Source organism: Vidua macroura, chromosome 18 (assembly GCF_024509145.1).
Source record: "Vidua macroura isolate BioBank_ID:100142 chromosome 18, ASM2450914v1, whole genome shotgun sequence".
NCBI classification, from domain to species: Eukaryota; Metazoa; Chordata; class Aves; order Passeriformes; family Viduidae; genus Vidua; species Vidua macroura.
In genome coordinates this window covers 11,668,538-11,691,372 of record NC_071588.1, presented here as the reverse complement: position 1 = coordinate 11,691,372, position 22,835 = coordinate 11,668,538, and the positions used below count along the sequence as shown (strand labels likewise).

Genomic DNA, 22,835 nt, shown 5'->3' with positions numbered 1-22,835 from the left:
CTGTCATTTCCTCAGCCCCTGTGCTGTGGTCAGAGCACATCCGCCCCAGCGCAGCCCCGCACCTCTCACGCTTCCTGCCCCGGCGGCTCCGGCCGGCGCCGCCGCTGGGCTGGGGCGGAGAGCACAGGGCTGCTGGGGAAATGACACTTCTCACCACTGAGTTCTGTCCTTCTGCATCGAACCATCACACTGGAGAACCAGCAGCCGTTCATAAATCACTTCAGAAAACATTTTCCTGCATTTGCCGGCTGTTCATGAGCTGCGGTTCTGGAGAGGAGAGGAGAGGAGAGGAGAGGAGAGGAGAGGAGAGGAGAGGAGAGGAGAGGAGAGGAGAGGAGAGGAGAGGAGAGGAGAGGAGAGGAGAGGAGAGGAGAGGAGAGGAGAGGAGAGGAGAGGAGAGGAGAGGAGAGGAGAGGAGAGGAGAGGAGAGGAGAGGAGAGGAGAGGAGAGGAGAGGAGAGGAGAGGAGAGGAGAGGAGAGGAGAGGAGAGGAGAGGAGAGGAGAGGAGAGGAGAGGAGAGGAGAGGAGAGGAGAGGAGAGGAGAGGAGAGGAGAGGAGAGGAGAGGAGAGGAGAGGAGAGGAGAGGAGAGGAGAGGAGAGGAGAGGAGAGGAGAGGAGAGGAGAGGAGAGGAGAGGAGAGGAGAGGAGAGGAGAGGAGAGGAGAGGAGAGGAGAGGAGAGGAGAGGAGAGGAGAGGAGAGGAGAGGAGAGGAGAGGAGAGGAGAGGAGAGGAGAGGAGAGAGGAGCTGTCAGGTCCCCACTACAGCAGAGATACCTCCACCAGCTTTGGCAAGTGGCCCTTCTGTCCTGTGAAAACTTCAGATATTCACAACAAGACATCATAGAAAAAGTCCATCTGTAAAGAAACCTGTGATCATTTCTCAAATGTGTGACAACCATGATCCTCACACCTTGCCAAACAAGGATAAACCGAAAAGGACCCCCAAGGCAAATTCCTTAGGGACTGTGACATTAGACTCTAAACACAAAAGATATTAGTCAGGCAGAGATGGATCTGGGGAGCCCTCAGAACAGATACCCCCCAAGCCTTTAGGATGGTTTCTCCCACCTGGATTGTGTCCATCCCTTGCCTGCTGTAATCATAGAGCTGGGCTGTAGGGTGGCTACATGGAGGAAAAGGAAGGTTTCCCTTTAGGAATGGGGTAGGAAAGTTAACAAGAATCCCAAATGAATCATAATGGTCAAGCAAAGTTTGGATCAACATTTCATAAGACACAGGATGACATAAAACAAAGTATTAATGTTTTTTAGGTGTTTGATAAAGTTAGGCGCCTCAGTTTTAAAAGGTCTGCTAAAGAGGCCTGCATTTTGGGATTATCAGGAACAGTCCCAGATCCCTGACTAGGCAGCCATCAGCACAGATCCCTTTTTTTGCCAAAATCCAGGCTACAGAACATTTTACAAACTTTTTAAATGTCAGTGTGCTTCCCCACACATGCTCCAGGAGCTGTAATGGTGCTGGTGCCAGCCCAGGTCAGTCTGATGTGATTTTCCACCATCCCATTGAAGCTGAGCACTGATCTGTGGATTGGACGTATGTGGAAACTGTAATTATTCAAATCAATTTCAATCACGTGCCTCTCTTCTGAAGATTTTACTAAAAAGCCGCATACCTCTTAGCTGTCTTTTATCCAGGGGAATGTTTCCTATGGAAAATCCCAGTCTGTGCCCAGGTATATGGATCTCACTGAAACCGAAGTTGTTATAATCAGAGAATATGACATTTAACCACCTACTTCCCTTAAGTCCTTAAGCTCAACAGCTGATTCATACTAGGATCTGACAATCCTATTCTATTGAGGAAAACTCAATAACCAAAATGATAGGGCTGTTTGTAGAGGACTTTCCCAGTACAAGAAGGGGAATTTGCATAAGAGGCCAATATTAGAGAACAGGCAGAGAGAGCAGAAACATTTATGCTGCCCTAGTCAGAAAAAATAAGAGGGTGGGAGGGAAAGAGGAGACAAGAAGCAAGAGGAAAACACAACAGTGCAAACCCAAACCAAAACATCTCCAACAAAGCAAAGCCAGGAGAAAAACAGAGGAGACACTGAGGCCTGAATACTAAATGAGGAAACTTCTAACAGGGAATACTGCAAACCTCACCATTCCCGAAGGGATGCACTAAAAGCTTCACTTGGCTCCGCTCAGCAGCGTTCCTGCCCCGGACGGGTGAGGGGCTGCCCTGCCCGGGGGATGCTCGGACGGGACCCCGCGGCTCGGGCTGGGCTTCCAGAGGCTCCACCAGCCAACCCCCCCGGGGAGCTGCGGAACAGGGGCACGGCTGGAGTTGGCAGGCACAAACAGCGGGCACAGGGACACAGGGAATGCCGTATGGCAGCCTGCCGCAGATGGAACAGCCCCAGGCTGCAAGGACTAGAGTGCCGGTGCCTTCCCCCCTGGAACTGGGAGCAATCACAAATGCTAATCAACACACAGACAGGAGCCCAGCATGTCATCCGTCACGTCTCCAAAGCTCCAGGAAAACCCCCCTTTCCTCTCCTCGTATCACAGAGGGACAGGAAGATTCCCTCATGCCCGGCATGCCTTTCCCTCCCCCTGTCCCTTGCTCAAATCATCCCTGCAAGAAGTTTCCCTCCCTGCTAACTTCTCCATTGTCTCAGATGCATTGTTTGCAAATTTTCCCTAAAAATGCTTTGTAAAGTATTCTTTGTTCCTGTTTCAAGTCTTTCCACATCCCTGTGTAACACCTGGACTTTATCTTGTTACCTGTCAGATAGTGATAAACCTACTGCATGCAACCCCTGACTTACCATCTAAGATAAATACAATTTGTCTTGTAGCCGTCATTTCTTTTCAAACCCTGCCTTTCACAGCTGCATTTGTAGTGGTAATAAAATTACTTTATTTGGGCTTGAAATTTGTATCTTTTAAAGAAATAAAAATGTAAAAATCCCCATCAGCAAGAGCCCCAGGACCCAGGTCGAGGAATGAGAGATCACACCTTTACCCACTCACATTTACCAAATACCTGCATTTGGTGAAGTGCTTTGATATACTCTTTGCTGATTGCCTTTGGGTTGCCCACTGTGGTCAGGATGAAGAATGAGTTAGAGCAAAGAAGGTTTATGCTGGACATCAGAGTATTTCCTGCACACCAGGAAAGTGAGGAGTCTCCACTGCAGGTCTTAAGGAGCAGGATAGAGAAAGATGTCAAGAATGGCAAATCCATAGCTGAGCCTGCCTTTGGGCAGAGGTCTCAATTAGATGACCTCCAAGTGCCTCCTAAGGATATTTTCCATAATTGAGAATTGTATGTGCCATCTGTCCATTCTGACCTACCTGCGATCATACTGCAGAAAAAGCCCGTGCAATACAACCAATAATTATCCCTGATACAGATGCAATTTTTGTGAAGGGAGAGGCATCTTCTGACTACAGAAGGAATTGAAGCCTCCAGAGGTTAAATCACCTTCTGTGCTTCTGCCAGACCATCCTGCCCTCCCAAGACAGAATGCTGCCAGTTCCTCACCCCTAACAGTCCAACCCTCAATAGTCAACCACAAAAGCATCTCATTAAGTGGCAGCTTCCTCAGCATTTTTTAAATGAGCAGAGGGCAAGGAACTGGTGCTATTTTGTTCAAGTATTTACCAAAGCTGTTCAGGTGCACTGTGCAAAACCTGAAGATGGTCCCTGAAGCAGACAAACCTTCTAGTCCTAAATACCAGATATCCTGATAAAAAGGAACAACCCTCCATTGACTTGCGAGGTTCTTCTCTGATTCCTTGACACACAGCTCAATATCTCTTTCCTGGTTTTTACTTTAAAGTCAAAAAAAAAAAAAAAAAAAAAAAGCCCATGTCCATTTTCAGACGGAAATCACACAATAAAGAATGACCTTGGAAGTTAATCACAATCCAGATCAAATGAGAAAATGAACAAGCAGAGCTGGAATCTCCTCGAGCTGAAGACAAGGACAAACTTTGCAGGACACCAAGAGAGATACTGGCACCAGCCCTTGGATGGAGAACACCTCACTCCAGAACTGTGCAGAACTCAGACTTTTCCCACACCGTGCCTTGTCCCATCTCGTGTGGGCAGAAATGTCAAACCCCATTGAAGAGCTGAAGCATAGTGAAAATGGTGAGAAATCTGTGAAACCTTAAACATCCTGTACAGACAAGAAATCATACAGCCATCAGTCAGGCAGGCAGAAAGGAAGTGGTAAAGGGAGAGGCTTTCCCTCAACACAAGATGGAAAAGCAGCCAGGTTCAAAACCAAGGGGGGACCGGACCCTTCTGAGAGACAGGACTGAAAGGAAGAGTAAAGATTTCCCCCAAACCTTCTGCAGGGCTGAGCTTTTCCCAGTGGTTCTTAGGAGAACTTAACCACACAGCTCTACATGAAATCCATCATTGAAGATTAAACAAAAAAAGATTAAGAGCTTTCAAAAGTTGCTTATATTCAAATGCAATAGCAGCAGCAGCCCTTATGGAAACATCCTATTAAAATACCAGCAAAAACAGAAATGCAAACATGGCAGACCTGGCAGAGGCTTTCCAGCTCAGACCTTTAGTGCCTTTTGTACCCACTGAGAGAAGGACAGAGGCTAAAAACATCATTATTGGGCCAACATCCCTTGACCTGGTACAGGGTGATGCTGATTCTATTTTTTATGTATAAAAATACGTACAGAAAGACACAGATTATATACACATGAAAATTAAAAATGTACCACATGGCCACCATTAAAAAGGAGACCTGCTTGCCTTTTTTTTTTTTTTCACACCCTGCAATAGGTCATTTTTATTTTATGTACACACATACATGTTTGCAGTTTGTACCCACATGTTTTCTCTACAAATTCAGAGGTTCACAGCTTTCCTGGTTAATTCAGAATTCAATCCATTTGCCACTTTAGACAGGATTTTGTTTCCATATGTTTTTGTGGTACGTGATTACATTTATATTGACTGTTTTATTGAGATTCAAAATAAGGTATTTTCTCCACAGACCTAATTCAATTGAAATATTTCTCACATCCTTGCTGGTCACTTTATCTAATCTTTTTCTACCTCACTTGGGCAATATGCTCCAGGGGTGTCTCTAACTGCAGGAGCTGACCATGCTTTCTCTCTCTCTCTGCTAGTTTCCCTCATGCAGAAGGATGAATTTATCAATTACTCCAGTTCTTGAGTTACATGTGCCTGAGACTTACCAGCCTGATAAGAAACCTGAAAACAAATACATCCAAAGACAGAGTTATCTAATAGTTGGCCATCTGCTTAGGAAAATAATTTTAAGCAGTTACAGCAATTCTATTAACTATTTACCAAGTGAGTCATGTTGTTCTCTTTAAGTTAACCCTTCCTGTCTCTCTGTGGGCTCAGCGCCCCAGGCAATTTTGAAGAAGGTGCTCAACCACCTTTCCTCCTTTCAGGCTATGGCAAAGCCTGCAGCCCCCCTGCACTCGAGACCCCCCAAACTCACACTGCCCAGGGCACAAAAAAGCAATAAAGCAACCGTGACTCTCAGACCACACAAGCGACCGTGCCGAAATCTCCCCCCGGGAGCATCCCCGGCGAGGGCACCGCGCACCAGCACCGACACAGCGGGATGGGAACGCACCTGCTGCCTCGGGCACTCCGTGAGATCAGACAGGGCAAAACCCTGCAGCTGCGGAGACAGCCCGCACCTCGCAGCCCGTCCGTCTGTCCTTCAGCTGCCCTCTCCCCCAGCACAGGGGACAGGCCCCTCGGGGAGGGCAGCCCCATCGCGGGGTGCCGAGGCTGAGCGCTCCCGGGCGCAGGGAAAGGCGCTCTGCTGAGGAACTTTCAGCTGCTCGGCAGAGATAAGGCAGAGCTGGGGCTTTTGGGGGCAAGGAATGGGACAAGACCGCACAGGTTTGAAGCCATCTATTCAGTCCCTGCCCTTTTCCCTTTAACACGACTGTGAAGTGCATAGAAATCTCCTTTGAAAGCACTACAGAGAAGTTAGCAGGATGAAGGGTGCTCCCCTGGAATCACTATTTTATGATTAAGCACAAATATCTGCTGGAAGGCCGAGGAGGGCTGGGTGCAGGGAGGCAAAGTCCAGCACCTGATGTTTGAGGGAAGATCCGCGGAGCAAACATCTTGGAGCGCGGGGGTGTGTCGAGGGACTGACAGTCGGGAATCGGCACGGACTGAAACGCACCGGCTCCACGGGGAAACACCATCCGAGCCGGGGCAGGAGAAAGCAGCAGCAGGGCAAAATCGCCCTGTCTTGGGGCTCTGCTGCACCGAGAGGACAGCGGGCGGCCACTTTTCAAATTCCCGGGACAGGCAGGAGAGGGACCGCGGCCGCCGCTGACGCCGTGAGGGAAACCGAGCGGCGCACGGCGGCTGCCGGGGCCGGGGACAGCCGCGCTCGGGATGCTCCGGCGGGACGAGCCCCGCAGCCCGCCCCGGCCGGGAGGTCCCGCTCCGCCCCGGGAGCTGCACCCCGGGCCCCCGCCGCCCCTCCCCGCGGGCCCGCCGGCCTCACCCACCTGGCCTCGGGGCGCCGCTCCGCTCCGGCCGCGCCCGGAGTCGTGTGGCGGTGCCGGCGCTGCCCCGCTCCGCTCCCGCCTCCGCGCAGGACGCGGCCGCCGCGGCTCCCCCTGCAGGGCGGCGCGGGGCGGGCGCGGCACCGGGACCGGGACCGGCACCGCCACACGGCTCCGGGAACGGCACCGCGACCGGCACCGGGACCGGCACCGGGAAGGGCACCGCGACCGGGACCGGCACCGGGACCGGCACCGGGAACGGCACCGGGACGCGCGGCCACGGGAACGGCTCCCGATCCCGGCCCCGGCCCCGCGGGATGGGCGCCCGGCAGCCCCGCAGCTTTACCGCGGCCGGCGGCGATCCGGCAGCGACACGGACAGCCCGGAGAGCATCCCCGCAGCGGGGCTGCAGGAGAGAGGGAACTTACTTGAGAGTCCTGGCTTGTCGTGAGGCACCTGCGAGTGACAGCAGCGGGCTTTGACTGGACTTGATCTGCATACAATGAAAGGAGGAAAGAAAGGAGAGGAGAGGGAAAAGGGAAGGGAAAAGGAGAGGGGAGAGGGCAGAGGGGAGGAGAGGAGAGGAGGGCTTTCTCACTACATTATTTTAAGCATCTCCTTCTTTCCAGGCTGGAAAACCCACCCAGCGAGTCGAAGCCTGCAGCTGTAGCACACAGGTCTGGGTGGCCCCGTGCAGTGCTGAGGGGACACCGGGTCAGGCTGCACACCCAAAGCAGCTTCACCCTCTTCTCTTCCTAGCTGCCACAACTACCTACGGAAAGGAGCCCTGTGCATTACCACTCTGGAAGTGTTTAAGAGTTGTCTGCAGAGATATTGACTCTTTGACAGCAGTTTCACGTTCCCACCGGGCAGGCGGCTGTGGATCCCCCAGCACACTCCACATTTCCTGCCGGCGCTGCCCCTGGGGCTGCGCCTGTCCCCAGCCAGCTCCTGCTCCTCCAAGGACTTGGGGACAGCCATGACTCATCTCAGCAATTTTGAAACAGGGAGAGAACCTCTCAAGAATTCGATCCCACTGGTCTTTGTGGGTATCTTCAAAGTTTTTTAAGTTCTATTTTTCAAGTTCAAGTGGACATTGCAAACAGGAAAAACCACCAACGTGACTCCACACTTCCCACCAGCCTGTGACAGAGTGATCCACCTCAGTGACAGCCAGCCCAGGCCGGCCTGTGCAGGGACTGCTTGTGTCATACAGTGAGGTTTTATTCCAGGATTCCCCACTCCAAAAGCATTCCCACATCACTGACACCCAGCACTGCTCACCCTGCCTTCCCCGGCAGCAGCAGCATGAGAGGTGCTTTAGCTCTCCTTGGTGTAACAAGACAGTAGGAAAGAAGGAGCAGAACAGGCACCGGCTCCTCCAGTGCCAACCTCAAAATCTATGAGCATCTAAGCATTAAAAATCCAGCACTGGCAGCAGCAGCCAGCACCTGAGCTGCCCTCCCCTCCACTCTTACCCCAGTCAGGAAGGCAGGCTGGTTCATGGGCTGGCTCAGCCAGGCAGCTGGGAACTACAGAGCAGAGTGAAGGCTGCTCCAAACACAATGGGAATCCTCTGGGGAGAAAAAAAAAAGTAATTTTTCCCAGGAAGTTACAGAAAAAGCTGGAGTAATTTACCACACAGTAACATGAAATGATTTTAAGGAACACATACACTGACTAGCCAAGTCAAAAGGAAAAACAAAAGTGGGAGATGAGAAAATTAGGAGGCTCATCAAAACATGCTGCATAGATGATAGATTTAGAAATGCCACCTGCCTACATGATGTTTACCAGAGCTTTTTTAAAAAATGCTGACACCAGGAACGAGATACTAGTCATGTGAGGGCCTCACATCTGCCCTGTACAAGAGGTGGCATATTCCCACTCCTAGTTGATACTCCATGAAATTTTATGCTGTGCAATTGTTTCTGAACTAGAGGAGCAAGTCAGAATCAGCTGCCTGCCATGCTCTGCTGCATCTGCTCCATGTTGCTCCTTTCCAGGGCAGTGTTTGCTGTGTTGCAGAGGCTGCCTCACTCTTTGGCCCAGATCCTCAAAGCCATCCAAATTACTCTCTCCCATTGAAATCAATGAAAGCTGGAAATCAAAATACTTTTAAGGAGCAGGGATGCACTTTCTAAATCCTGAATACATTAAACATAGCTGTTGCAGTCAACCCTCTTCACTGAACTGCCAGAGTGGTTTATTCTAACCATCCCATCCTCAATACATCACCTTACAAGTTTCCCAAGTCACAAATGTTGATCACCATACCTTTGAAAGACCCCAGCAATGCATCATTGGGTGTTTCTTTTCCCAGTTGCAACTCTTTGATTTTTTGCAGCTAACCAATTTTAAGAGTATTTGATGTAGACTACATAGATTTTCTTTTAAATCGGCAAGTCATAGAAGATCCAAAACAAATGTCCAAGTACTTTCACAGGACTGGCTGATAATGGCTCCCTGACCAGCTTCTAAAGCTTCTTAGAAATTACTTTCCTTCTATAAAAGTGTTCTGATACCAGAAGCACAGGCTCCTTCCCTCACTGGCCATTCCAGTTTGGATGGCATATCAGATCCCCATTGTCACCTATTGATTTTATCTGTGCAGCTGGGAACTCTGCAGTGATCCAAGATGTTAAAATGAGAATTAACACCTCCCAGAGCAATGGGGCCAGACCCTCCATGTCTTCTGCTCATTTCTCACTTCTGCACAAGGAACTGTGTTTATAATGAGCAGCTGCTCTTTTATGTCCTATTCAGCAGTTGGATAGGATAACTTCCATTACTATAATAAGATCTGAATAGATCTGTTACCTTTCTTTTGAAGTAAAAAATGAATTGGTTTTCTAGTGGTTCTATGCCATTGTCCCTGTCACGTATCAGACCATAATTCTTGTGCATATTCCATGTGCACTGTCCTTACCTCTGGGTATTTCTACCTATGTCCTCCCTTACCAGTGGCCAATGACGTAAATTGACAGTAAGGAATACAAACAGCTTTTTTAGTCTTTTCTTTGTTTTTTATAATAAATGCAGGGGTGGCAGCACCAGAGTGCAGCTTCCCTTGGTCACTCTGGAGAATAAACCAGCATTGCTGTGAGTGCTGTGCCCAGGCACAGTTTGAGAAGGGATGACATGAAGAGACAGGTTGAAACCTCCTGGAAACAAAACAGCTTCCAGCAGCCCCCACAGCCACGGTGGGGGCTGCCACACATTCAGAGTCAGCTCCGAGCTGAAATGAGTCCAGGACTGCAAGGACAGGAATTAAATTTTCTGACTCTCCCATGTGCAGCCAAGATAGGCTTTCTCATTCCTGGAAAGCAGAGCTGCAGTGACATCCTGTTCACTGTCTCACTGAACAAGCCAAACTCCTGAGTTTTGGGCAGCTAAAAAGTGGTGATAAGAATATTTGCACTCCTCAGATTTAGCAACTCAGCTCAAGCAGTAAACTCTAGAAAGCCTGTGTAGAACAACCCTTGAAATGCTTACTCCAAAAAGGTGAGAGCAAAGTAAATAAAAACCTCATGCTCGAGACCTATTGAGAAACTCACCCTTCTCTTTGCTGGCACTGCTTGAGTGACACCTTGGGCACATCAGGGATACCCCTGGAACACAAAACAGACTCATAACCAAACACAGCCTGCCACCCTGGGAAGCAGAAAATTGTACCCAGGTGCTGAGGCTTCCATGTGGAGGACTAAAAATTATCAGTTTGCCTAGGGCAGAATCTGGAAGAATTAATCTTATTTCAAACAGAAAAATTATTTCTGTCTTTACAAAGAGATTAATGCTTTATCAGTTTTGAGGCTCTTCTCTGTCTTGAAATTTTTCTTTTTAACCAGACTGAATTATTTCATATGTGCAAAATTACATTTAAGGGATGTATATTTTGCCAAGAACATCAAACTGAGTGTTGCATTAGCACACGTGTTCAATGCTGTCAAACAGGACATTTAAAACAGTGTGTTCTGACTTGTACATATCCCATTGCCACAAATACTGCCTGAATCTCCTCAAAAGCAAAGAAAGACACCTGTGTTAGTCTAAAGGAAGGATAAGGACACAGTTACTCAAGGTCCTTTGGATACACCAGCAAATCCTTCAACATTAAAGATAGATAGATAGATAGATAGATAGATAGATAGATAGATAGATAGATAGATAGAAAAACACAAATCTGTGTGTTTGTATATATGTGATTATTTCACACACATTGTTCAACATTAAATACTTGATAGCATTTTTAAAATCAACATTGGGAAAAGCGTGATTTTTCTGGAGTGCCTCCTTTAACAAAGTTACACATGCAGAATTGTGCTGGCAATGCCCATGGCTAAAATGATAATGAAGGACACTCCTGTGTCAGAGACTGAAGCCTTTTTGCACCAACTGTTCAATTCCAGCACAGGAGGAATTCAGCTTTTACCAGAGGCTTAAGGAAAAGAAGCTCAAGTCAAGGTAAGATTTGCCCTCACAGGGAAACGGAAACCATGTCCCCAACACAGTCTGCATCCAGTCTGGGTCAGGAACGAAGGATTTTCAGTAATTTCATGTCAGGAGTTGACTACTCCCCGTAAAAGACACTGCCCAAACAGACTGTGGCTTTATTTCTCTCAATGCTATCCAGCATGACAGACTATGAGATGGAATTCAATCTAAATTTAAGCACTCTCTGTAAACTATTAATAGAAGAAAAACTGGTAGCATGAATCATCATGTGGGAGCTGCAGAGCAACAGCTAAAATATAACTTACCTTTACACAATAAATGAACTGTTGGAGTTGAAAGGCCCAGCAGAAGTCACTTGATTCTTCTTCACTTGAACTATTCTCATTTTATTCTGAGGAGTAATGAGAGGGCAACCCTTATTTAACCTTACAAAACAGACATTGTGTATAACCCAGTTTTGTCACAACACAAATTGGAGACAAAAAGTGGCTGCTGACCCTGCTCCCCACCACTCCCTGCTAGGGAAGAGCGTGTGCTGGAAATGTTGGTGCAAAATGACACAACTTCAGAGGTTTATAGAGTTGAGCTCATGTTTTAGCACCCCATTTCAATGCCAGCTGTACCTCTGGCCAAGAGCAGAAGGGCACCAAACCCACCTTTTACGTTTTGTTCTGCCCAGACCAAAGTCCAGCTGTATTAATTTCTCGGAGCAGCCGTTTTTGGAGGGGTATAATTTTGCAGCTCCTGAACTGCAAAGCTGACAATGCAAAGCTGTGATTTTGCAGAGACAGCCCTGGCTATGCCCAGTGCAGGCTGTGCCCTGGTGCAGCCCATGGACTCTGAGTGTGGCCCCACGGAGACACAGCCTTAACACAGTGGCATTTTGGTGCTCTGTGGGATATTTATTTTTGAAAAATATGATATTGTCAACAGCTCAGTGAAGTTGTCTCCAGACTGTTATGTCTCCTTCTCAAGTTTCTTTCATTTTTAAGAGCTTAACTTTTAGGCTTCTGGTGTGAGGAAAGAGCCTAAAATGGTTTAAGAAAAGGACATAAACAAGGGATTGAGCTATGCACAGCACTGGAGAGAAGCACAAATAGTGCCCCACACTACAGAACCAATGCAGATGTCTAAGAGCAAAAATACTGTGATGAGACACTACTGTGTCCAACCCTATTTTCATAATGAGATGAAGAAGGTTGCAAAGCACGGAAAATCCTGAAGGACAAAGATCATTTAAGAAAAGTCAACATCATATTTTTCTAATAGGACATTTAATATACAGAAATTCAGTCCTAAAAAAAGGGTTAAACCATGGTAACACTGAGGAAATAGCAGACAAAGGCTAATAAAAGCCTTGACCTGGATTAGAATTGGTGGCACCACTCCCTCATCTGCTTCTTTAAAAATTCATAGACAATGTTTTCTTCTGAACAAAGACTTGCATGGGAGAAGTTTCAATTCAACTCTTCTAATAGAAATGAAATGAATAAAAATATTTAATTAGACATAAATGCTCTTCTAATCTTGAGCTGCCAGGAACAGAGACACTAATTAGCCAACCTGCCCACTGAAGGTGCAGGGCTGCAGCACCAAGCAGGAATTCACAGAGAAGGTACTGGGGCTTCCTCAATGCCATCACAACTTTCCGAGCAAATTCAAAGGAGAATTCACTCAGTCTTTAGTACTGAGGATGAAAAAGACAACCAGCTTGAGATATGAGAACATCTCAACACGAAATGCTGGGCTCAAGGAAAGATAGTGCTGAAAAACAACACAGACAAAGCACTGAGTGAGGGAGCTGAGCGGGGCACAGAATTCCTTTTTGCTCATTTTTTAAGTTCTTCCAGTAGCTACTGGTTGCAAATAGCTTCCTAGTTCATAAGACAGTTTAGAAAGCAGTTCACTTTCAATGATAAGGGTCTCCTCTAAAATCATTCTGTGTGGTAATAATGCACATCTTGTGAGCTCCTCTGATCTCTGCCCTTTGTAAAGCTCTCTGCAACAGACATGAATTAATCCAAGTCCCTTCTGTTGATCAAAGGAATTGTGAAACCCTTTAGCACAATTTCAGCAGAAGGTCTGTGTTGCTAACCTAGTTCCTCCACAGAATTTAACTGCAGAAAAAGCATGACTCCAATATCAGCTTTTGTGATTTAACACAATGGAATATTATATTGCTGTTCCTTCTGAGGTATTTATTTCACTATTCCATATAGCTGCAGCTTTTCATTGCAGTAAGATCTTAAAAATTAATGAACCAATTTTATTACATTCAACTTAGACACACTTATGGAACCGGTTTCACATTTTTAACAAAATTTTTTAGTGACAGCTTGGAAGACAATCCATGAAAATACTCTGGTGAGGGAATATTATTTCAGTGGATATGGGAAAAGTTGCAGCTCTACAGACTGTGCAGACCCTGCAGTTTTAGCATCCCTCAGGCCTGGCCATGTCCTGCCCTCCAGATGCCCACTGCACGTGGAGCAGTCCCTCCCATGGAGCTGCCATGTGCTTGCTACAGAAAAGAAGAATATCTATTTTCTGACACGAGTCTACTACAATACACTTCTGAAACATTTATTTGCAAAAGAAGTGTGAAAACTGAAGAACCATACTTAAAAACAGGATATAAATCCATTTTAAGAACTAAAACGTTTTCTTAAATCAGGCATGTTCTTAAACCACACACCTCCAGCAGCTCCAGACACTGCAGGAAGGACTGCAAGGAGTTCTCAGGGAGAATATTTCACCTCAAGAAAGGAGAAACAAGACACTTTCTTGCAGAATAACATTACTGAGACAAAGACTTTTCTGGATTGCTGAACAGTCAGAAAACACCACACAAAATCTTGGGGGGGGGGGGGGAAAGGTAAAATTAAAATACCTATACTAACCAGTGTCTTTCAGAACAGTATTTATAATAATTAGAAGCTCAATCCAAAACTCTGGATCCAATTTATTCCAGAGCACTTGAAATTAAAGCTCCAAACCAGCATTTGAAAACAGTTACCATCCAGGATGATTTGAGACCAAACCAGGTTTAAGGTGTTCTAAGCTTTATTTTCACCTGGAAAAATTTGTGTTTAGGCTTCTGCTTTAAACAGTCTGAACTGTTCTAGAGATTAAGCCCCCAAACCTCTCTCCAGCCCAACTCCTTTAGAGACAGAGAGGGGGTGAGCACACAATTGCCTTACTTGGGTTGGGTTAAGTAACACAGAAGTAATTCTAATCCTGCAATGTATTACAGAAGTTGCTTAAACTGAACATATTCTCTGCAATTTCCTTCTCTAGAACAATACAGGCTAAGCAGATGCATTAAACAGGTCTCTCTTATCTGGGGTATTCACTGTCTTATCACTTAAAACCCTTTGGGGGTAGAGGCTGCTGGTATCCCAAGAGAGATATGGTTTCCAAAAAAATCCTGAGGTTATGTGCACACAAGCCCTTGGCACACACTCCTCACCTCCACAACTGCTTCCTGCAACACTCCTGAGAAAACAGTGCCAGACCCAGCCTGAGAACAGCCCCCGTGCAGGCCTTCACCCAAGAAAACAAACACACATTCTCCTGTTTGCAACCTTTATTTCATGAATAATTAAGAAGAAAACATGGCAACATTGGCAAATTGAAGGCATACATACTAAATACTCATACAGAATACATTATGGAGAAAGTAAATGCCCAGGTCTTTAGTGGTCCTTGCAAACTGAAAGCATATTGGGTCCTCCAAAAGGTTTAGCTTAACATAGGCTTGCTGACTTCTCAAGTTCCAATCATTACCAACTTGGGTCTTTCAAACCACAAACAGGGTGAAATACAATTGGAACACTCATTCAAATTTTCCTCAAAGCTGTATTTCTCAGCTCTAACCAGAATCAAACAAAATGTTTTTTTCCTCCTTGCCATTTAAATATATACACTAATACACCACCCTAAGTATTCAAGACATAAGCACTTGTTGAAACACGTTCCATGTTATTCAGAACCTGCAGGAGCACGTGTCTGTACACACACATTTATACTTGTGCATGTGGGTACATCTGTACATTTATGCAAAGCCTCTCTCTATGTAAGATATGTGTAAACTATTCAAAAGGGTTCTGGAAAAAAGCAAAGTACTTGCACTTGTCTGGAGGAATTTCTAAACCCATACACAGACTGACATACAACAGCTGTGTTTCAAAGAAGAGTAAAACCAATACAAATCAGAAAAGCTGGAAGGATGAGAAGAGCTTTTAGAATCACTGGGGTTTATATCATCTTTAAAGGCCATGGAAAGTGAGCTTTAAATTAGCTATTGAGGAGATATCATTACTGGCTGCAGTGTCGTCTCAAACAAGGTTAGTCCTTATCCAGAATAGTGCTGTGAAGTCAGACTGAGGCATCAATAAAATTCTGTTCTGCCAAGTCCAAAATTCATCACACTTCTGTCAGTTCTGCCTCACACCTGAACTGAAGTACCCTTGTCCAAGAGGTGGAGGGTACCAATTAATGCCCTTCTGGGATTGATCAGGAGAGCTGTCCAGTAGTAAATGGGATCACTGATTTATTTCAGATACACTGAACAACTCTTGATCATTACTGACCTAAAGTGAACTTACAGTCTGGAGGCAAACTACTCTATGCCTTGTTTAGTAGTGTTATACTTTCTTCTCATTAGATAATATACAGAAAAAAAACACATTTCTGTTCAAAAAAACCCTTCAGATACATATAAAAGTGCTACTTATAGACAGAAAAATTAACCTTACAATACACATAAAACCAAAATTTCTACTGAATTGAAATGTTGTACGTTACAAGGATTAATTACTTGATTATGTTACATGTATTTGTGCCCTCCTAGATGAACGGATTTCCAAGTAACCATCCTAAATTAACATATGCAATAATTGGAAACCATTAAAAGCCTCCAGAGAAATTTCAACAATGGAACAAAAAAAAAAAAAAAGAAAAAAAAAAGAGCCCCTTTTTCCTCATTTGTTGAAAGAGCTCAGAATCAAAAATGGACTATTCCACTATTGCAAATGCAGTCCACAGTCAGAAGAGGTCAGTTCATGAACTGTGGGACTGGGACTGCCAATGGCTCCTGTGCAGCAGGAAATGTCTGCTGGGCTCCCCCACTACCATATAAATACACCAGTTACAGGGAATTAAAATAATACATGGATCACAAGGTGAAAATGCACATCACACATTGCTATGCTGGGGCAGAGCAGGTTCCAAGCCTTGACTTCCCCAAGCAACTTCCTCATATTCTAGAACTATGCAAAATACAAAAGCCTTAGAAAAGTGCAACAAAACTAGCTTTATGACATTTTTCTTTCCATTTCCATAAATACAATCTCATAAAAACATTATTAAACAGAAGCATACTTCCCAGTGGAGAACTAACAGGCCACATTTCAGCTTTCAGTAAATGATTTTGCCTAAACTGAAAACCCCTGAAAATAGGGGATTAAAATGAAACCAGCTTAATTGCATCAGGCTGCTGTAATATTCTGCCAGAAATTTACCCTACTGCTCTGCATCCAAGTCCTGCTGGGACTGATGGGAAGCTTACGTGCAACTCTGAGGCAGACAGGGGCCTTTGGGTAAGGAATATTCCAAGCAAAAGCTAATGTCAATTGGAAGGAAGCTGTCTGGTATTCATAGGTTTTACTAAAGTTTCATTGGGAGGAAATAATTCTAATACCCCAAAATGAATTAGCTCAAGGAGATCAGGACAGTGGCTTTGTCAAACAGAGTTCAAGGGTGTTGCATCCAAACAACTGGAAGTGTAGCAAAAACATAAGGAAAAAAAAGACTTTTATCAATAAGCAGAAATCAGAACTGTACAAACCTCGACCTTTTAAGTTATTTAGCATTAATTATCCACAGCATACTTGCTACATATTCCAGATGCTTAACATCTTGGGTTAGATAATTATAGAGTGTACTACAAGACTGATTCTGAAAGCAGGGAACACAACAGAAGAACCTTAGATGAAGGAGGGACACAGCAAGCCACGCAGTAATTTAAAACCCACCCAGCCACTCTCCTGTGAAAGCAGAAACACTGTTAAAAATACCTTTCTAAATAGGGACAATTGAGTGTATTAAGAGCTGTCTGTGTTTTGCAGTCACCACACACTAACTTGGGAAAGCACAATGGCATGTCCAGCGCTCGTGGCTGACAAAGACACTTTAATAGCACTTCTCAGCAAGTAATTTCTCAAACTGGTTAATATCAGCCTAAAGAAAGGGATACACTCATGGTAGCTTAAAGAAAGGAGTTGCAGAAATAGAACTCAGCAGAACATAAAAACCAAACAGAAATAAATATTTACCAAGTCAAAGGAAGGACCACAAACAAACCATACAGTTAACTCAGTCCATCCATGAACATGACTATTTTAAGGTTCTCTTTCTAGACCACCTCAGCATAACTCACTTACAGGCAAAAAGTAGCATGAAGATGTACAACTGCATTTCTTCCTGGAAGAATTTTGCCCCTTAGGAGCTCCTTTTTGGAGACTGTGTTAGTTGCAAGAGGCAAACAAGAAGTGAAGTCACCACAGGAGTCACAGGAACACAGTTTAAAGGTGTACCTGCATCACTTTGGAAGGAACTGTCACACACCACCTGAACAGCAGGCAGTGTCCCCAGACCAGGCACAGGCAGGAAGAAAAACACCCACAAGCTCTCCAAACCTCCAGCTTCCCAAATAATCTTGGTTAACACTAGGCTGAAAAAAAAATTGTGCCCTGGGCCAAATCAGTACAGAAATCAAATTGAGTGAAAGTAATCTTCTGGTGATGCAAATGAACCCAAATGTCTGGAGTGTTGAAACTGAGAAAATAGCTAAGAACTTAACACTGAGATCAGTAACAGAAATGAGACTCCAATGTCACAGCTACACGATTCACAAGGCAGATCCTCAGCAGCTCAAACCACTGCACTGCACCATTACAGGAGGGCTCCAATTTATTTTGCTCATGCACCAAAAACCAGAGCATCACCTCTGCCAGGGACATGAATAGGAGTTTACACCAATAAATTAAAGCAGAGTTCATTTAGCTCTGGCAAATTAAGGGCCTTCTAAGACACAATGATGGACATTACAGACAAACACAGTGGAAATATTTCATAAAATTGGAGACAAAAATTATCAGAAACACTACTGGTAACTCAAAGAATATATTTTATGCAAAAGAGACAAAAATCTACCTTTAAATCAGAATATGTCACAATTATATACTATATTCTGGACAAACTATCCACACAAACACAAATTTAAAAGTGAAAATTTCTCTGTTTTTCAGAGGTATGGGAATAAGACATTTTTGTGAGGGCCAGAGATTCACAGTGGAGACACTAAATTAGTGTTTCTATTTAAACAAACAGCCAGATCAAACTGGATTAAATAAAACCAACTGAAACCCAAATCTAGTGTAACACCTATGGAAGTGTTTCCATCCACAGGATCCAGAGGATGACACAGCTGTTCCTGCATCAGGATGTCCCACAGCTCCATCTTGTTGCCCACCCTGGCCACAGCTGGCCATGAGTAACCCTGATGTTCAACAGCACAGGCATTTGCAAGGCACATAGTAAAATACAAATGGATGACAACATATTTTCAGTACATTCAGAAATATCTTCTGGATTAGAAGGGAAGGAAATCAGCATAAACTTGTACTTGACATGAACAAAAAACCAGGCTGTTTCAGGATTAACTACGAACAGAAACACAACACAACAGTATATTTATTCCACATCCAGAAGGGATACTGCTATTTTTCCTCTTGAGCAACTGAATGTGGTTTGGGCCTTCAGAAAAAGCCACACTTTGGAGTGCAGCAGGGCATTGTGTTTGCTTTAGCTCTTCCATTGCTTCATCCCTTCCACTGGGCAGCTGTGCAGCACCTCTCATGTAAAGGCTCAGACACATCAGGACACAAAAACCTCTTCCTGAAGCCCAGGGTTCCTGGGCTGGATTCACAGAGTTTTATCAGACAGATGACACTAAGAAGAAGTTCACAGAGCTCTGAAGTTCATAACTAGATCCCTGTTATAATTACTGCTAGCCTTTCTCTCTTCCTTTCTGAAGACCAGCAGTTCATGTTTTTAACAGAAGGGATCTGGCAAACATGATTTCTCCTTTGACAAATTGTGACACTCTCAGGGTTATTGCAGTTAAGGACTGACAACATTCCAGGTAAATGAAGATGACCATTGGACAGAAAAATTCAGCTCAAAGCTCGAATTACCTCAGCAAAACACATGATGAGTTAATTTAGATCAAGAAATGCTATCCTTTTCATTAGAAAAATACTATTTTTTAACTCTAAGGCAATGAATAAGACAATCATAGATAAGGATATCAGTGCAGAGGATAAACAGAAGGGTTTTTAAACACTGATTGGCAAAATCTGGAATTTAATAATAGGAGATAGAAAGCAAGACAGCAATAATGTGTATTTCCACTACAACTATTCTTATTGAAACTAATGAAGTAAAAAAAAAAATTGAAGAAATATAGAGGAGAGGAAAATGCATTTCAGACTTTTATTAAAATCTATTAATGAAGATCTTTCACTTGAAACCTCGCTTGTAACAATTGTCTTTAGATTATGCTGGCTCTTCAAATGCACTAGTTAATAATCTGAGGGTCTCTACTTCTAGTTCTAAAGAGCTGCAAGAATGTTTGAGACACCACTGCCCTGAAAACTTCTCCAAAGGCCCTCAGCACAGGTTAAGCAGTTACTTTGCAAAGTTCCATAATTCTCACAGGCACATATCAGTGTAAATGTGTATTCTCACACAATGCTAGAGACATGCTGCATTATTACTCTTCACGTGGGCTATGTTCTTCAGATGACGGGGTTTTGGATTTGGCAATACTTTTGAGTTAAATCTGTGCTTTTTTACCATGAAGAAGTTTCACAGATGCCAAGCACAGTTGCATTCACTGGGTTAACATCTATGACATTCAAACTGTCCTTAACAGTCGTAAGAGCACCATAGAACAGATTTATTTTCTTTACAATGGGGTTACTGCTGAAAGAGCCTGTGCTTATAAATAGCAGCTGTTACAGAACTCACTGCTCAAGTCAGCTTCTGCTTAATATTAATGAGATGTTCCATGGCTGAACTGCTGGTAATTGTTCAGAAAAGCAAGAAGCAGAAGCAATGACAGGGTGAAGTCTCCCCTCAGTTTGACAAACAAGATTACAACAAACAGCTCGTGACAAATGGAGCCATGAAACCATTGGGAGCCATTAACATTCCACAGCAGGCCCTGAAGTGCCAGGACATATCAACTCAATGATAGCTAAGGCACTTAAACTCTTTTGCCCAAGAGCTGCTAAATGAATTCAGGTACATTTTCAGAAAGAAAAAGAAGTTGAGCAGACTAAAGTTTCTCAATTCCTTCCTTGTGACAGTGAGTCATTTCCACGCAGTATTTGAGACGACTGGGTGGACACACATTACATCAGTTCCTCCACAGTCCTTCCCAGAGAACATCTCACCTTCTGTCACTCAGATGAGGATGTGCAAGACCAACGAAAAACACACAGAAAACATGGCAAAGCTGGATTTTGAGACAAACTACTTCATTATTACATCTTATTGAGAGTATCTTCTCTGCAGAAGAAATGCTATCCCAGTTCCAAACTTCTGCCACAGATATCCACGACGTGTGCTCGTATTGCTGTAGAGGAAAGCCCGGGGTGGCTGCGTGTGCTGCACAGGCAAAGCAGGAAGAGAGCAAAGAACAAGCCAGACAAGGGGTGATCACTGATTCATTTCTGTTATAGTGGAAGCACAGGAACTTTGCACAGATTCCTTGAAGTGTAGTGTACCCTGAAAGCCAGGAGCTGCATGTGCTAGTCTTTACAATCCATAAGATAAAGATGAAAGCCACATCACTGTGACAGAGGTAGGCTTATAATGAAGCTTTAGAATGAAGATTTCTTCTGTGCCAGATTTTTCGAGGTATCAAGAGCACTTTTCCCCTCAATTTGTCATTATGGAATCAAAGCTTGTTTTCCTAGAATATTGTGCACATTTTAAAGGATGGAAAATAGCTGTACAGGCAGTTAACTAAGTTACCATTAAGAACTCTACGGTATGGGGCTGCCATATGCTGTGGGTAGAATACTCAGAGTCTGTGAAATCAGGATGCTACAGAAAGTTCAGTAATATGATGCCATGTTATCCTTTTCCTTCTCAAAGCTTTATCTGTACATTCAGTCTCCTATATGCCAGAGGAAGCATTCATCTCACCCTCCCAGCAAAGAAAGTTTCAGGAAGTCTGACTGGAAAGGCAACACAGAAGTAGTTCAGGCTCTTTAGGCTACATAATTAATCTTAATAGCTTAATAACTTGGGTTATTCCAAGCACTGTGGCAACAAGTTCTTACTTTTAAACAGTTGTTTCCATGCTTAGTAGCTGAAGCAATCCATGATAGTGTCACTGAAGTTTGAGGGGACTCAAATGTTGCCAGTTTTCAGTGAAATGGGGATTAGCATTTCAGTAAGATTTCCATCTGGTAGCTCATGTTGGTCGTATTCCATGAATCTGTTGAATGATTAGGGTTCAGGTTTCAAAGTATTTGTAAATTGCTGTAACATACAGCATGACATTCTGCCAGTCTGGACGCTCAGTTCGCACCATTTCATTGATGTCCTGTCACAGAAAACAGATTGGTCAAAATCAGGAAGGAAAACCCTGAGAGCAATGTGGCAGTGTTTTCACACATTCCTGGGAATAGTAAATCTGTCAAGTTTCCACAATTTAAAGCACTGATGAAGAAAGCTGTTTTCTTCCATATATCTTGGTATTACTTACAAAATGTAATGAATAGCATAACTGCAGATAGTTCTTTTGTTGACTTCAGACTGAAATGCCTGATGCTCTGCATGCTCAAGCTGTCCCCCACTGAGCACAGCTGGTACAACAGTCAGACTTTAGTGTTCACATAACCCTGTACCAGCCTTGCAAATCAACACAACTTACCCAGGAACTGTGAGCCACAGAATCAAGGCCCAGATATTAATTAAAGTTCAAAATTCTCATCAGCTTAAGCATCAATAATAACTGACTCCCATTGACCCTCTTCAGCACATGTACAAAGCAAAAGAGAGTGATGCAGTTCCTAGTAATTTCTGTTTACTGTACGGCTCTGTTTGAAAGCTTTGGATGCAGGAATCTCCAGAACTCAAGAAAGAAGTTGTGAGTTCTTTTAACTGAACACCTTCTTCAGAAAATGAATAACTTCTACTTGCATTCCACTCCTGTTTACATACAGCAGGTTTCACACCCCTCTTAGCCCCTCACTCATGTAATATGGATGAGAAAAATATCCACAAACCTACACATCACACACAGTGTGCATGCAGGGATGTAAACAGACACTAACTTCTTAAGATGGATGCAATTTGCACTTAGACTGAATTCCATTCTATTTGCCTGTTTAGAGTATCTTTTAATGAAGTACATCAAAAAAAGGAAGGGCAGACACCAACATTTGGACTAAGGCTGAGTTATGCAAGAATTTCTGTAGTTATTTTCCACTATCTCATTCTTACATCAGCATTTGGTAAAAAACTTCCACATCTCAAAGCAGTGCCAAAGTCAAAGTACGAAAGCCCAGGAGTTACACAGCCATTGTCAGCAAACACAATGCTGGGGGGTAAAAGCACTGATAAGGATCAAGGAAAGTGTTATTTTTAAAAACTCTGTTGTACTGTTAGTTGCTAACTATGGCAGCTTTGTTAGAATTTAGGTTGCAAAAGTATCACTTAAATCTCATTTCTGATAATGGCCATTTCAGGTGAGTTTTTGTGATCACTCTCAAGGGTTTGGGATACTCCCAA

General features: G+C 44.2%; 1 protein-coding gene across 3 annotated transcripts in view; it reads right to left on the bottom strand.

Annotated features, from left to right (window-relative positions):
- Positions 1 to 22,835, bottom strand: part of SPECC1L (sperm antigen with calponin homology and coiled-coil domains 1 like) — an 85,014-nt gene that overhangs the window by 7,698 nt on the left and 54,481 nt on the right. The window contains exon 16 of one of the 3 annotated variants that reach the window (XM_053993485.1): positions 11,270 to 11,355. The exons of 1 other annotated variant lie outside the window; for it this stretch is intronic. In XM_053993485.1, the coding sequence (XP_053849460.1) occupies positions 11,272 to 11,355 (84 nt within the window). In that variant the 3' untranslated portion in view covers positions 11,270 to 11,271. Of the gene's footprint in view, positions 1 to 11,269; positions 11,356 to 14,532; positions 21,646 to 22,835 lie in introns of those variants that run through there. One more of the 3 variants, XM_053993484.1, reaches the window with a different exon arrangement.